The 17,492-nt window shown below is 31.2% G+C and overlaps 1 protein-coding gene and 1 long non-coding RNA gene across 4 annotated transcripts in view; one reads left to right on the top strand and one right to left on the bottom strand.

Moving 5' to 3' along the window:
* Nucleotides 1-17,492, bottom strand: part of LOC143054208 (uncharacterized) — a 238,035-nt gene that overhangs the window by 71,543 nt on the left and 149,000 nt on the right. The window lies entirely within an intron of this gene.
* The window catches only part of LOC143055346 (fibroblast growth factor receptor 2-like), a 28,212-nt gene that overhangs the window by 6,919 nt on the left and 3,801 nt on the right, over nucleotides 1-17,492 (top strand). For all 3 annotated transcript variants that reach the window (XM_076228478.1, XM_076228477.1, XM_076228476.1), the window contains 5 exons: nucleotides 1,842-1,907; nucleotides 8,778-8,913; nucleotides 11,094-11,290; nucleotides 11,762-11,925; nucleotides 15,396-15,508. In XM_076228478.1, coding sequence (XP_076084593.1) covers nucleotides 1,857-1,907; nucleotides 8,778-8,913; nucleotides 11,094-11,290; nucleotides 11,762-11,925; nucleotides 15,396-15,508 — 661 coding nt within the window. In that variant the 5' untranslated portion in view covers nucleotides 1,842-1,856. The remainder of the gene's footprint in view (nucleotides 1-1,841; nucleotides 1,908-8,777; nucleotides 8,914-11,093; nucleotides 11,291-11,761; nucleotides 11,926-15,395; nucleotides 15,509-17,492) is intronic.

Genomic DNA, 17,492 nt, shown 5'->3' with positions numbered 1-17,492 from the left:
ATAACTTCAAAATGTATGTACACATTATACTTATGATACTTTTTTTTCTTGTAGCACAGAACCTTTACTCATTTGTTTAAATCCGAGAAATAAGATTGGTTTACTGTGGCATCAATTCTAGAAAACACCTTTTCCACTGTTAAGCTACAAGTTCCAAATATGAGAGATACTTTTGTCATCCTACTTACACCTGAAATATACTTTTATTAATTGTTGCAATGCCAATGGCGTCTTTGCAGGGTTACTCACACTAACAAAGAAATTCACTTATGTTAAATCAGGGTACTCACCATTTGACCATGACCTTAGAATGAAAGACAACAGCCAAAGCACCCTTCCTTTGCTTTTCATTTTTTTCCCCAATAATACATGTACATGTATGATTTTGTATACATTATTGTTCTTCTAAAACTTCATGCAATGATAATAGCATGAAATATATGCTTTCAAAATGTTGCTAAACATTTCTTTGTTCATATCTCGCAAAAGTGTAATTATCTTCTTTTCATACTGGAACCATTCACATGTGCTTCGATACAATGACCATATTTCTGGCGACTACATGATGTTTGGCTAATTAAAATGATTAAAATCTTTTTGTAAGTGCTGTTATACAGTCAGGGGACTTACTGAAATAAGTGATTTTTAAATCACTTATTTGAGTAGCAAATTCGAGGTTTTTTCACAAATTGGGATTTTGTGGTTTTTTCAAAATTTTAAACACATATATGTTTTAATAAACATCTTTTAATTAGTAAATTAAAAAATATGAACTTTTTGCTTCTTTTAAGTAGCAAGGTTTATGCCTTTGATGCTATCATTTACCTGAAAATTCTATTTTAGTTGAAAAAATGCTATAATAATGGCTTTACATAATGAACTGATACTTTCTTAAAAGATTTTTCACAGCAGTGGGAGTATTTTTCCTGTGAAGTTCAAGGTTTCATCTTTCATATTATGTAATAAAATTCTACTGTTCGCGATAAAAATTTCACTGTTCGTGGGGTGTTGAAATTAGTGGGGGTTATTAAAAGAATGATACTTAAAGAAGTGATTTTTGATAAGGAAATTGAGGTCTGATACTTAAACAAGTAATTTTTATGTCATTATCCTAGATTCAGTACAAGATCATCACCTGAAATGACCTGGTCATCCTAGACAACACAGATGTTGGTTCTGATAAGTTCAGAAACATAATTAGACCCTGGATCATTAGTATTCTATATTTAAAGTTACACTAATATTAAATCACTTCTTCTAGTGATTAATTTGTACTACTTTTTAAAAATAGGTGATTATTAAAGAAAGACAACTCTAACTTCCAACCTTAATGGAAATAATGTTACTTGAATCAGTGATTTAGAAAATCACTTGTTTAAGTAAGTCCCCTGACTGTTATACATAACAAAAAAAGTAGAATAACAGAAATACTGAAATCCAGGAAAAATCCTACAACAACCATGACAACTGACAAAATCTAATCACCAAATTCATCAAGCAACATAATCCAACGTTAACAGTTCTGAATATAAGTTACACAATACTTTACAATTGTTAAGCACTGGTTATGTTTCATGCTATTTAAAATCCTAATAATTATAAACAACCTTGGCTTATGTAGTTAGGATTAATTTCTGCAAGCACTTAGTATAATAAACATACTGCCCTCAATTGATGCAATTCTGGGCTGGTAAACAACTGCATTCAGAAATATTAATTCAACACTTGCAACTTCGTCTTAATGTTAGATTTATTTTTCTTTATTGGATATTGTACCTCAACACTTAAGACAGTATATATATTTACTACATATTTATTTTTGTATTTTTTTTCTTTTCTAGATCAGATAACACAGGATGTTACCACTGTGGTATGGCTATCAATTCATGGCATTAGTGAGCCGAAAGGTTTGTAAATATTGTAGCTTTGCCTTTTATTTTTCAACCTTTTATTTTTAATTTTGTGTTAAATGAGGTCTTAATTTCCATTTAAGTTAAATATTTCTTTACAATTATGGAAACAATGCTGAATTTTCTGTTTCCATTCTCTAACTGAAGTTTGCATCAACCAAATAATATAAAAAATGTATACACAATGCTTATTCACACAAATTTTTAATGAAGCATGAATTTGGGTACATTCACTTTTAACGTTATGGGTTTATATGTCCGTTTGATACAACCGCAAAAATAATTAAAAAAAATTTAGTTGATATTTGTTATACGTTGTTGTCATCTGCCTTGTTGAGCGTCATCCAAGACCAATGATTTCAGGATAATAACTTTAGTATGTATAAGTAAATAGAAATCTATGACCACAAAAGGAAGATTGGGATTGGTTTTTAGAGTTTTGGTTCCAACAGTTTAGGAATGAGGGGCCAAAAGGGTCCAAAATTAAACTTTGTTTGATTTCATCAAAAATTGAATTATTGGGGTTCTTTGATATGCCGATTCTAATCGTTTATTTAGATTTGTGATGTCTGGGCCCCTTTATCAAATTGGTCCACATTGAGTTCTAGAGGTTCCAAAATTTAACTTTCTTTGATTTCATCAAAAATTGAATTGTTGGGGTTCTTTTTAAAATATGCTGAATCAAATCATGTATTTAGATTTTGTATATTGGACCATAGCAGGTAAATGTCCAATTTAATTTTTTTAAGTTCTAACACAACATTCATTGTGTGTCAACTAGCTATGTAGGCCAAAAATTAATTATTGTTTGTTTCCCTTTCCACGACTAACCCTGTAAAATCACTGCAACACGAAAAATTTTATTGGCCATTCTTGTCCAAATTTTTTTTTTCTATGTTGGTTTTTAGTGATATCTTTCCGATGCATTGGTTTTTTTTTTATACCTTTCTGATGCTGCAGTCATCAAACGTTTTAAATCAAAGCTTTTTTGCTTTGAAGCTTCTATATGATTTGGAATCAAGAAAAACAAACATAATGCCTTGCCACATGATTTGTGTTGTGTGCAAGGGTGATCTTAAATCTGAAGCATGTTTCAACCCACTGAGTGCACCTTGATTGGATTTGTCTTTAACCTCTGTTCCTGTTTAAAGGATAAAATCTTTTGAGTAAAAATAGTCTGAGACGTCTGAACAGGTTGAGCACAAGTCAGGAAATATATTTCCTGCTTTCAGAGAACGTCCCTGATTTCTGGTGTAAATAAAAAAGTTTAAATGTGATTTCATTTTTATGCCCCACCTACGATTGCCCCACCTAGGATAGTAGAGAGGCATTATGTTTTCTGGTCTGTGCCTCCGTTCGTTCGTTCGTTAGTTCGTCCATCTGTGTGTCCGTTCGCTTCAGGTTTAAGATTTTGGTCAAGGTAGTTTTTGAAGAATTTGAAGTCCATTCAGCTTAGTACACATGTTCCCCATGATATGATCTTTATAATTTTAATGCCAAATTATAGTTTTGACCCAAGTTTCATGGTCCACTGAACATAGAAAATGATAGAGCAAAGTTCAGGTTAAAGTTTTTGATCAAGGTAGTTTTTTAACTTTAACTTTCTTAAACTATCCTGGGTTTGTACCAAACTTGGACAGAAGCTTGTTTATGATCATAAGATAGTATCCAGAACTTAATTTTGTAAAAAATTAAATTCATTTTTTCGGTATTTTTCGGGCGTCAATCAAATGTTGTCCGTGCATTCCAACTTTCTTAAACTATCCTGGGTTTGTACCAAACTTGGACAGAAGCTTGTTTATGATCATAAGATAGTATCCAGAACTTAATTTTGTAAAAAATTAAATTCATTTTTTCGGTATTTTTCGGGCGTCAATCAAATGTTGTCCGTGCATTAACTCATGAACCGTTCTACCAAAGCTTTCCAAATTTTGATATGTTGTTACTGATGACAAAATGGAGGTCAAGTTCAATAATGACGATTTTGACTTTTACTGTTCAGGAGTTATGGTTCTTGAAAGATTGAAAAATGGTGTTTCCAGTCATGTCCGTGCATTTTCTCATTAAATCATTCAACCAAAGCTTTTGAAATTTTTATATGTTGTTACTGATGACAAAATAGAGGTCAAGTTCAACATGTTCAATAATGACGATTTTGACTTTTACTGTTCAGGAGTTATGGTTCTTGAAAGATCGTAAAATGGCGTTTCCATTCACTTTATTGCATTTACTCATGAACCATTCAATCTAAGCTTTTCTAATTTTAATATGTTGATACTGATGACAAAATGGAGGTCAAATTTGATATTGACGATTTTCCTTTTCACCATTCATCAGTAATGGTTCTTGTGATATTGCTAGGACACAAATAAATGTTAATAAATCGGTTTGCTGTCGTTGTGACAGCCTCTTGTTTTCCTTTTTTTTGTTCAGCCTGCGATTTACAGCAAAAGTAGGTGAGACACTGGGTTCCGCGGAACCCTTACGAATTTTTTCATTACAAATTTTATTCATCACACTATTAGTTATTGCTTTATGATATGGTACAAAAATCAACTAAAAAAATCAATTTTGTTTGCCCCCAGGTGACTTTTAATATGTTTATAGCATTGAAAAAGCTCCAAATTATCTCCCTTTGATGCAAAAATACATTTTTTTGGCATTAAAGTTGAAATATCTTTTTTAAATCATCGATGACCTATATTTTTTATTATTGTTTTCAAAAAGCTGTACATGAACTAAATACTTGTAAAATTTAAGCGATTTCTGTAATTTAGTTCTTTTTTTATTTCGATATTACTTCTTTTTCTCCTATTAGTTCAACAGTAAATAAGGACATTAACAAAAAATTATGCTTCTTTCAGAGGCAGATTGTTAGCGTAAATGAACGGTGACCCAATTTTTTTATTTCATTTTTAGCTCACCTGGCCTAAAAGGCCATGTGAGCTTTTCTCATCACTTGGCGTCCGTCGTCGTCGTCTGTCGTCGTTAACAATTTTTCAAACATCTTCTCCTCTGAAACTACTGAATGGATTTGGATGAAACTTAGCATGATAGTTCCTTAGATTATCCTGCACAAAATGTGTGCTTCGATTTTTGATCCGTCAAAAAACATGGCCGCCCTTACTTTAAATAGAACATAGGGGTCAAATGCAGTTTTTGGCTTATATCTCAAAAACGAAAGCATTTAGAGCAAATCTGACATGGGGTAAAAATGTTCATTAGGTCAAGATCTATCAGCCCTGAAATTTTCAGACGAATCAAACTAACCATTGTTGGGTTGCTGCCACTTAATTGGTAATTTTAAGGAAATTTTGCAGTTTTTGGTCATTATCTTGAATATCATTATAGATAAAGATAAACTGTAACAGCAAAAATGATCAGCAAAGTAAGATCTACAAATAAGTTAAATATGACCAAAATTGTCAATTGACCCCTTAAGGGGTTATTGTCCTTTAATGACAATTTTTTCACAATTTGTTCATCATATTTGCTAACTTTAAAAAATCTTCTCCTCTAAAACTACTCAACCAAATTCAACCAAACTTCAACTGAATGATCAGTAGGGTGTATAAAATAAAGTTTGTGTTTTATTTTCTATTTTGTCTAAAAACATGGCCGTCATGGCTAAAAATAGAACACAGGGTAAAATGCAGTTTTTGGCTTATATCTAAAAAACTCCAGCATTTAGAGCAAATAAGACTAGAAGTTAAAATATTTATTAGGTCAAGGTCTACCTGTCCTGAAATTTTCAATTTGCAATTTGCAAAAAAAATAATTTGTTGTGCTACTTCCAAAAAATAGAAAATATTCTGACCAGAAAAAACCCCATGTCCCCCTACAAGTTAAATGGTCCATGCCTAACTGTTATTAATGAAATCATTTAACTGTTTTGCTGTTATTGGAGCCCCTTGCCCCTTCTCATCAGTGGAATAAATTCAAATCATGAATGAAGAAATTCGAAAGAATAACAATTTAATAATGTAACAATAACAATTTTATTGTTAAAATTCTTTTATTGTAACTATAATGTAATAAAAATAACGTCCTGCCGCTCTTCTTGTATGCATATTATATTAGAAGGAAACGTGTAAACATGGTAGAACTTGTATTTCTAATATTGAAGAATTGTTAGCTGTACATGTTTGCCTGGCATGGTTCAATATGTTCAATAAGGCATTATTTACCAGGTGAGCGATTCAGGCTCTTGAGAGCCTCTTGTTCAATTAAGTATATAATAAAGTTCATTTATCATGTTTATAGAAAAATATAAAGAAATCATATATTAGAAAGAAAAAAAAGATTTATACTGGAGAGCCCCCTTAATATAAACATATTTTATTTGTAATCATCAAAGGGAATGAGACACAAGCTAAGACTTATGATGTCTTCTTTGGTATCTTTTCTTGTCTACATGAAATTTTATTTTGCTGTTATCACAGTCCAGGCAATTACTGAAAACTGTAATATTACTTTTTTATATAATATTACAAGTAAAAGGAATATTACAAAAAATATTGTTATATTACTGAAATGTGTAATATAGTCTCCATATTACATAAAACAGTAATATTACTAGAAAATGCCTATATTACATAGAACTGTAACATAAGGCTAAAAATCACTAGGTTTTCATACTTTAATTACTATAATAATTTAGACGTATGATGATAATAAATTAATTATTAAACAATTCCAAATAATAATAATAATCCAATTAAAGTACATAGTATCAATTCAAAATAAAAAATCCAAAGTAAAACTATTTTCTCCTTACAATGTAAAATATAAAATAAATGCCAAATTTACTAAATCATAAAATGAACTTAATCTCAAAATCAAAATATAAAAGTCTTAAAAGTATTTTTTAAAATTAAATTATGATTCAGAGATAAATTTTGTCTCAACACTGCACAGTCAACTAGTAGACTGGTAAAACAATCTTTTAGGTCTAGTATAATGACATGAGCATGACGAGTAGTGTGAGGTTACGCTTCCAGAACACTGACTGCTATCTTAAAATATTCTCAAAAATAAAAGGGGAGTCAAAAAATACATTTTTGTCCAAACACTACAAAGTCAACTGGAAGACTGATCGTCAGTCCTACAGGTCCAGTATAATAGACTTTATCAGTGCAAGTTTGGGTTTCCGAAGGGTGACTGCTCTTCCAAAATTTTGCAACGATATTTATACTAAAACACAAAATAACTCAATTTATCCCGACATGTTAATATTACTCTCATTAGCAAAAATAGACTTTAATTAACAACGCCTAATCATATAATGTTTTGATAAAATCTGTGGATGCTAATTGTCGAGCCTGCAACTTTTGTTGCAGAAAGCTCGACATAAGGATAGTGATCCGGCGGCGGCGGCGGTGTTAGCTAACTTCTTAAAAGCTTTATATTTTAGAAGGTGGAAGACCTGGATGCTTCATACTTTGTATATAGATGCCTCATGTTACGAAGTTTCTGTCAGTCACATGTCCAATGTCCCTGACCTCATTTTCATGGTTCAGTGACCACTTGAAAAAAAAGTTCAGATTTTTTGTAATGTTGAATTCTCTCTTATTATAAGTAATAGGATAACTATATTTGATATGTGCGTACCTTGAAAGGTTCTCATGTCTGTCATACAGTTTTCACTTGACCTCGACCTCATTTCATGGATCAGTGAACAAGGTTAAGTTTTGGTGGTCAAGTCCATATCTCAGATACTACAAGCAATATGGCTAGTATATTCGGTGTATGTAAGGACTGTAAGGTGTACATGTCCAACTGGCAGGTGTCATCTGAACTTGACCTCATTTTCATGGTTCAGTGGTAAGTTATATTAATCTGAAGATCTGTTTACTTTTTTGTGATGATTCTTTATCTTATTTTAGAGTGATCATGTTTATTAAAAATACATGTTGTGCCGTATCTCAGAAACTATTTATGATTATTCCATAAATCTTCACACACTTTTTAGTTATATTAAAACCACAAAAGGAAGATTCAGATTTTTTTTTGGTGGTGATGGTCCAAACTGTTTAGGAATTACGGGCCAAGACCAGTATTTTTCTATCTTTATCTATATAGTCAATCTAGACTTCAAAAAAAGAGTGACGAAAGATACCAGAGGAACAGTCAAACTTATAAATCAACTAAAATAAATTGACAACATGCACCTGGCTAAAAATAAAAAAGACAAACAATAGAACACATGACACAACATAGGAAAATAAAGAATAAGCAACACGAATCCCATCAAAAATTGGGGGTCATCTCAGGTGCTCCGGAATGGTAAGCAGATTCTGCTCCACATGTGGCACCCGTCATGTTGCTTATGTAATAACAAGTCCGGTAAATAGTCTAATTTGGTAGGTCACATTCATGAAAGGGAAGGGGATTGTAGTAACAACATAAGGAACATATCCGATATCATTTGTGAAACAGTTATTTCATAACTTCAACTTATTAATACCTCAAGTAGAAGGTTGCATTGGGATTTTCACACCAAAATGTATGTCGCTTGAAAAATGTCTCACTGAGTCATGAAATGTTTACAGATATGGTGTGTCTGAATGATCTTGATGTGAATGTTTCTTTAAATTTAATTTCTTATTGTCTGTTGATAAGTTTATCTTGCTGTTAAAAAGTGTTATACAATAGTATATATACATGTGTATATTTAAAAAACTGACTGCATGACAAATCTCAAGTGACTTAAGAAAATAATGTGATTCTAATTGTCTAGTTTATTGAAATATTTTCTTCTTTTTTCACTTTTTTTATAATTTATTGTCTTAGTTCACTTTTTTGAAAATTTTGCTTTTCAATGTTTTATATACTCATCCTCTAATGCTGTTTTATTTGATATTTTAGCAATCCATGGTGAATTTAAGTCACCCAGAAATACTGACAATAAAGAATGTAACAAAAGATAATGCTGGATGGTATGGTTGCTTGATTTCTATTCCACTTGGTAGATATTACCAGACTGCCTGGCTAACAGTTTTAGGTAAAGGCTTAGATAAGAATGAGAAATGTTTGTTTTTCACCAAGAAATAATACGTCTTAGAGCAAAATATTCACATAAAAATGATTTAATCGTTTGGAGAATTTAATTATCAATTTTCGATTACATCATTATCAATAAATTTTTTATAGACTGTCATAAAAATAGGAGGTTTGGCATCATGAAAATTGGAAATGTACAGTTTTTTCTTAAAAAATTAATTCTTTTAATGCCGCCACAACTGAAACGTCATATTATTTTACCCCTGTCAGTGTCTCTCTGTATGTCATTCCCATTATGGGTTTACAGTTATTCCACTTAACTCCTCCTACAGTTTGAATTCTAGGAAGTTTTCACTCTGATGTCTGTTTGTAGTCTGTACATGTATTGAAGGTGTGCATGTGGTCAGGGTTTTGATTTTGTTTAATATTTGCTCTTAATCATTTTTTGTAGTAGTTACTTGCATAAGGGGAGCTCGCATACAGATAATTGTCCTACAGTTTTATGCTAGGAAGTGTTCACTTAGTTGGTGGTTTTTCCATTTTTTGTGCATGGGGTCAGGATTTTGATTCTTATTTATATTTGCTCTTTTGGGTGATAATATAATTTACCTTTGTCATATTTAAGGTAAAGTGTTAGACAGTTATTTTTAAATAAGACTTTGCATCTGCAGGGGCATCATTTGTGTCTGTCAAAGAAATCCAACTTTGACTTTGCTATAAAACAGTTTCAGAGTGAAGTGTGGCCAGGGATTTCACTTAGTCTACAATGGTCTAGTTTGTATTGTGTAATAATTAAATTTTGTATGTCCTACATGTGATTCTTCCGATGGGAGTCGAAATCTCTTGTTTTTCAGACCCTCTTCCATCCCTCCCATTAAAATTTGAAATCTACAACTTTTGAAAATGTCAACATCGAAAAAGTTTCAGTAAACATTTTTGTTTACAGAATTAAAACTGACAGGGTAAAACTCTTGAGAAACTCGAAATTGATATCGGAAAAGTCTGTAAAAACAGAAGGTCACCATTTCTTTTTCTTGTTTTTGTGTCGTAAGGTAAATAGCTTGAGTAATCAATGAAGGTGTTTATTATTAGACTATATATACAGCAATAACAAATTATTGGCAATTACCTGGTCATCAACTAGCTAGTTTAAGACACACGTCTGGATGATTAAAAGTGAAATACTGACAATGGATTAAGATGTAAAAAAAAAGACTTTAATTTGATGCTGTTGAAAACATTGAACAGTTATAGTACTGAACCTCAAAGACAAATGTCTTAATGAAATCAAATACGATATTTATGGCTTGTTTTCTATCTAAACCAATGGAATACCTAAGTATAAGTATGTTTGTCTTTGAAAATTCTAAATTTTTATAATTTGATGAAATGCAAACTATGTTATCCCATAGACATATAATGTATTATACATGTATGTCTCTGTTATTACCAAATACCCTAGCAGCAAATTAAAAACAACCAATTATCTAGCCATATTTTCTCTGCCTGGAGATCTGATTTTAAATTGTACAAGTCCAGTGCCATTGGGTCAAGACCATGCTTACTACACTTCTTGCCAAGCTGACTATGGTGACCCTAATGACTTGATTAAACATATTGAGACAGCTACCTACCAGAAAGCCACTGCTCAATAGCGTTACCAAAGTTGACATTATGTAGCTTAAGCAGAGATACTTTTTACCAACTATATATGATGGCTGATCACTTTATCTTAACTTTATATATGTAATAAATAAATATTTGAAACCCCCTTATCTTATATTTCTATCAAGTAAAAATGGCTATGCAGGTGCTTAAAGTATAGAACACTTACAAAAAAGGAGAATAAGCAGTTTTAACACCAAAAATAATCATGGCGTTCATCGTTAAAAATGTTGAATTTGATACACACTTTAGAGTAACTTATGTAGTGGGTTATTCAGTGTGCACCACATTTTTTTTAATGATATTATTCCTTCATAGACAGAAAAAAATATTACAATCATTCCTAAAATAAAGACTTTTAACAATTAAAAGTTTGATGAGGAGGAAAAAAGGATTGAATTGGATATAAATATTGTAGATAAGCCAGCTATTGAGCTGACACATATTTACCATTTCCTTTCAAACATATTATTTCATCTTTTGAAAACTTTTTAATTACAAATACTTTAATTGCAGATGAACAAGCAGAAGCAGTAGACATTAGGTCAGGAGGAACAAACGATAAAGAGCAAATAGTAATCTACATTATCGGTGGTGTCGCATCAGTAGTTGTTCTCTTCCTGTTACTCCTGATATTTATATGTTATAGACGTTACAAGAGGGTTCAGTCCAGCAAATATAGAAATGTCAAGAGAGTAATTGTCATGACACAGGCTAGTTTCAATATTCAAACATATTTTATTACTGATAAGTTCAAATACAAGTGCACAAAAAAGAATATGTTTGACTTATTTGGTTATAATTAGGAAATGAAGTTTTATGAGGAAGTTGTCTTTATATGGTGTAAAAGTTACAAAGTAAGTTTAAGAAAGGAAGATTATTGAGATTCATTAAATGTTCATCAGTAATGTTTAGATTATGAAAATAGAGATATTCAATCTAGACAGAATCTAATTTAGTTTTAAGGAAGTTTTTGTCAATTTTAGATTTGAATATTTATAACAGCTTTGCATCTGGACTTGCTTCATTTATTATTAGCGATAGTCTGTGTGCTCTTCAAACTTTTATGATGTTTATTTCTATTACAAAATCATGATAATTAAAAAAATGACATGGATTTGCACACAAATTTGAAACAGGTATACATTTTAATTTCATATCAGAATGTTTTGCATCAATTCCAGAATGAGAATTACCATCCATACAAATCTTATGATGGTACACAACCATTTGTTTTACCCTCAATCAGAATTGAACCTGGTCCAAGAAGACGCTTGTCATCTGATTTGACCATGATGTCAGAGTATGATCTCCCTCTGGACAAACACTGGGAATTTAGACGGCAACAGTAAGTTAAAGCATAACATTGACCATTCCATGAAAGTTATCATACTGTAAAGACATATATATTGACTCATGACAACATTTTAACTTATATCTGTCGACCCACAAATAGCATTGCTCACTGTTTCTGACATCCAGATTGTTTCTTTGGTTAAAAGCTGTATAATGACCTGATATTTGATTGGTTGTATCAATTTTCAGATGAATTCAATAGATATTGTAACCACTGTAGTATGAAATATAACAAGAAGTTTTTCCAAAAACTCTTTTTTTCCAAGGTTTAACATTTTCTCATATATATACTGGAATCATTAGGGCTCAACAATAACACTTGTCTGATTGTCTTGTACTGGAGGATAAAAAGGTCAGACAAGTAAAAGCTATATCAATATTAATTTAATTTAACAGGTTTATATGCTCTTATAATATACTAGATTATGGAGTGTGTGTCCGAGCGAGAATATTTAGTCAGACGTCAGTCGCTACCCTGATATACCCTATCTTTTTTGGGTAATTAATACAGATAGCGTTTGACATCTTTAGCTGAACAGATTTATCATTTTTTCATAACTTAATTCATTGTATGCTGGTTCATATTCTGGACACCAGTCTTTGCTCCTTTCTAATATAATTCACAAACAAAAAACAAATAGGAAGCTTAGAAATGGAAAAATATTAAATACTTAACTCGTTCAAAGGGTAATTACACGTCTCAATCTTCAAAATCGCCTATCTAAAAATACTACCATCGCTAACATTTTTAAAAATAAAAATCGTGGTTACCCTTCTATCGATAAGTGTCATGCCAAAAAATGAGTAACATGTCCCTGTCTTTCCACCAACAATACGGTAAGGTCCACACTTAATGGTCGCTCATTTTCTTTAAAATTTGAAACTGATATAACTTGAAAAACAAACAGTCTTATTTATTTACTCACATGAAACAAACCAGGATGCGGTATTCAGTACGTAGGTTAAACTGGTCGATATTTATCTAAACGCACTCAAGAAAATAACCCAATAAATTCAAAAGTATCATTTATCAACACCTTAAGAAGCACAGTCATCTTATCAAATATTTAGCAGTTCAACCTTTGGAAGAAGTAAATAAGCAGCCTGGTGAATCTCATTCAAAGTTTGTACAATCACGGAAAATAATTGAATTAAATTAGATTAAAAAATATCAAGAACCGATACTGTTAACATTTTGGATATTGTTTCTAAAACTGTTCGAAAAAAAAACATTCTCATGGTCGTAGAAAAAATCACAATCAAAGAAAATTTCGGACCAATCACACCAATATTTCAGACCTAATTTCTATTTCAAAAAACAACAGCAGACATTATCTGTTAACAAAGCTCTGTTCATTACCGATTAATAAGTTAAATAAAATTTTAGAGGATTGCAACACAATTTCATATAGCAGTCCTAAGTACGAAATTGTTCAAATTATAATGGCATATTGTTATTCTAAACTGTTTCCTAAAATTGATCGTCTTGAAGATCATAAAAAACATTTTATTAAAATAAAGTATGTCAATAAAGGTTTTGATTTTGTAAATATTGCTGGTATTTTTAACAACCATTCTGTTAAAGAACAAATTCCTGGATATTTTGATAATACTGAGCTCCCTCTTATTTGTTATATTTACAAGAAATCTACATGGAAATTTGTGTTAAATTATAGCCAATTGTGTAAAGATTTTAATATCAGTGAAAATACACCTACTTCATGTAATTGCAGTAATTCCAAATACATTTATGGACCAATTTCCCATGTTATAACAGGAGATCTTAACATATTTCAAGACGGAGAGTTAAAATAATTCCTCAGTAAAGGACCTAATTATCTTCCCCAGTCAATTATAAATTGGAATGAGTGTCGTAATATCATCCATGACTCACTCTGTACTTACTGTATGAAATGGATAAAACTGGAAAAAGCTGACAAAAAATTCGACTTTATAATAAAAACAAGATACAAATCCAATGAATTTACATTGACATGCCTATCAGACGGTGCCTCATATGCAAGTCTGATTTGACTTGGCATTGTTAAAAAGTAGATCCTAAGTTCTGTGACATGACTAGTTTCAGTTTTTCTTGACTAATAATTTTTGAAAAATATTTCAAAAGATATAAAACTAACTTCTGTTCTATTGTTTTAAATTTCTTTTGTTCCTTGAATCAACTTATAATGCAAAGTCCTCCTAAACAAGTTGAAAAAAATGTTATTGTAGAGGTCTGATCATGCAATACAATGTGAGAAACTTGATTTTCTGGTAATTTTTTAAAAGAGCAAATATAACATTCTCACATTACCTAGATAAAAAAAAACATGTGTCTCGGTACAAAATTGTTCAAAAACACTGAAAATTGTAAATCATTAGTAATAAATGGTTTAACCCATTAAAACATTTAATCCATCACTGCAAATGTTTGCACCTGTCCTAAGTCAGGAATCTGATGTACAGTAGTTGTAGTTTGTTTATATAATTTATATGTGTTTCTCGTTTCTTGTTTTTAGCTCACCTGGCCCGAAGGTCCAAGTGAGCTTTTCTCATCACTTGGCGTCCGTCATCCATCGTCGTTAACTTTTATAAAAATCTTCTCCTCTGAAACTACTGGGCCAAATTTAACCAAACATGGCCAAAACATTATTAGGGTATCTAGTTTAAAAATTGTGTCCAGTGACCCGGCCAACCAACCAAGATGGCCGCCAGGGCTAAATATAGAACATAGGGGTAAAATGCAGCTTTTGGCTTATAACTCAAAATCCAAAGCATTTAGAACAAATCTGACATAGAGTGAAATTGTTTATCAGGTCAAGATCTATCTGCCCTAAAAATTTTAGATGAATCGGACAACCTTTTGTTGGGTTGCTACCCCTGCTGTTTTTGGTTATTATCTTGAATATTATCATGATTATAATAGATAGAGATAAACTAAACAGCAATAATGTTCAGCAAAGTAAGTTTTACAAATAAGTCAACATATAACCGAAATGGTCAGTTGACCCCTTTAGGAGTTATTGCCCTTTATAGTCAATATTTAACCATTTTTCATAAATCTTAGTTATCACCAAAACACAATTTTGTCATGTCCTTGAATATTCACATAGACAAAAGTGAGCGACACAGGCTCTTTAGAGCCTCTGGTTTTATATAGATTAGAACGTTGGTTTTCCCGTTTGAATGGTTTTACTCTAGTAATTTTGGGGCCCTTTATAGCTTGTTGTTCAGTGTGAGCCAAGGCTCTGTGTTAAGGCCGTACATTGACATATAATGGTTTACTTTTATAAATTGTCATTTGGATGGAGAGTTGTCTCATTGGCACTCATACCATATCTTCTTATATCTAAGAAAATGTGTACAACTATTAGAATTTTATTTAGTTATATATATATGGTTACATCAATCAGTATCTCAATATCTAAATGAATATGAGATGAAATAATTTATTTATTGTTATAGGTTATCACTTGGTGAACCTCTTGGGGAAGGAGCATTTGGTAAAGTTTTTAAAGCAGAAACTGTTGGTTTAAATAAAGCTCCAACAACTGCCATAGCAGTCAAGATGTTGAAGGGTAAAATTTACTTATATATTTTAGATCAAAAATCAAATAGTATTAATGAAAACTGGATTTATGCTTAGGTTTTCTTTTTTTATTAGACAAGCATAAAATTTTGGGAAATAAGAATTGAATTTTTTCCATCTTTTTTATCTTTATTGAAAAATTTGCATTGTTATGGCCCTGCAACGAATATGGCCCGCAACAAAGATGTCGGTGCCATATAGTTTTATCCATGTCCGTAATTCGGTCATTCTGTAATTCTGTCATTCCGTCATTCCATCATTCTGTCATTCCCTAATTCCACAACTAGGAATTGTTAAGTTTCAGTTTTGTTCCGCTTGGCTCATTTTTGCTATAATTATGGGCTTTGAACTTTGATAATTTTTTGAAAATCACAGTTAAAAGGATGAATTGTTTGAGTATAAAGGACAAGATTATAAATATCCAATTAATGTTCTGATTCAAACAATAAAATAATTACAAATCAATTAATGTCATTAGTGCTGTAATGAATTGTTAAAATCTCAATACTTTTATTTTTTGTTTGATGATTCTAGCTGTTAATCTTGATTATCCCACCTCAATCAACAGGCCTTGAAGTAATAAATATTTGAGTCAGTTTTTTGTACTTAAACATGTTAAACAAATAAAAACCAATCAAAATGCTGGATTTTATGTTTTGAGCAAGATTTTTGTGCTCCGAGCACTGAGCAAAGTTTTATGACTTCAACCCCAGGTCTAATGAATGTCAAAACAAATCAGTGACAGGTTGACCTTGTTCCTAATTAAATTTGTTCAGGTTACAATTATGTGATAATCATGTTTTCAATCATAATTTCTTGAAAGGTTTTAAACAGTTGTTTAAAAGTTGAAAAGTTACAAAGTAAAAACGTATTTATAAAAATAAACTTCTCATAGAATAAATCATCACTTTACAATATTATGTCACATGACTGACCAACATGACTTGTGATCACCTGATATATTATATGGTTTATCTTTTCAAAATAAGTGTTGTTTATTCAATTTTCATACACTTTTCTTCAACTCTTCACATACAAAACAATAAGTTATGACAACAAGGAACACAACTCTAGGCTGATTTAACCAATAACAAAAGCTTTATTGTGTCTTCAATATTAAGACAATTGGCAAATTTCCGGATTGCAAAACATATTGACAAATTTACACGAAAAACGTAACAACAAAGATATAAAATGTATTTTATTTGAATAAAACATGACAAATCAAGAATATTAATATTATAACACATAAAAAACAATCAAGGTTTGAGCAAAAAAAATCCTTACTTTTCACTTCAATTGGAAATTTCTTGGTCCAATTTTGGACCTGAAAAAAAACTAAGAAAATATTTGTAGTCATGTATAACACACAGGGTATAAATGTAAATGTGTTCGTTATACATACCAAAAGACAGTACTCCTTATTACATAAACATGGATAGTTTGTAGGATCGATTAAAACCCATTTTAATGTCCCATTTATTATGCCCCATTTTGGTGCATTATGTTTTCTGTTCTGTGCGTCCATTCATTCGTTCTTTTGTCTGTCCATTTGTTCGTCTGTCCATCCATTGGTTCGTTCTTCCGTCCATTTGTCCTTCCGTCTGTCTGTCCCGCTTCAGGTTAAAGGATTGGTTAAAGTTTTTGGTAGAGGTAGTTTTTGATGAAGTTGAAGTCCAATCAACTTGAAACTTAGGGCTCATGATTTCTATTTTATAATCTTTGTAATTTTTATGCCAAACTAGAAATTTTCCTCCATTTTCAAGGTCCACTGAACATAGAAAATAATAGTGTGGATGGGCTATTCATGTACTGGGGACACATTCTTGTTAGCTATAACCATTTGAGCTTATGTTATCACTAATGACTTGGCGTCCATCATCATCTGTTGTTAACTATTTCAAAAAACCTTCTCTGAAACTACTGGGCCAAAGATTTCAAACTTTAACAAAAAAAAATTTCCTTAATTATCT

This window comes from Mytilus galloprovincialis, chromosome 12 (genome assembly GCF_965363235.1).
Source record: "Mytilus galloprovincialis chromosome 12, xbMytGall1.hap1.1, whole genome shotgun sequence".
NCBI lineage: Eukaryota > Metazoa > Mollusca > Bivalvia > Mytilida > Mytilidae > Mytilus > Mytilus galloprovincialis.
Note: the sequence above shows the minus strand (reverse complement) of the source record. Positions and strands in the feature narration are given on the sequence as shown.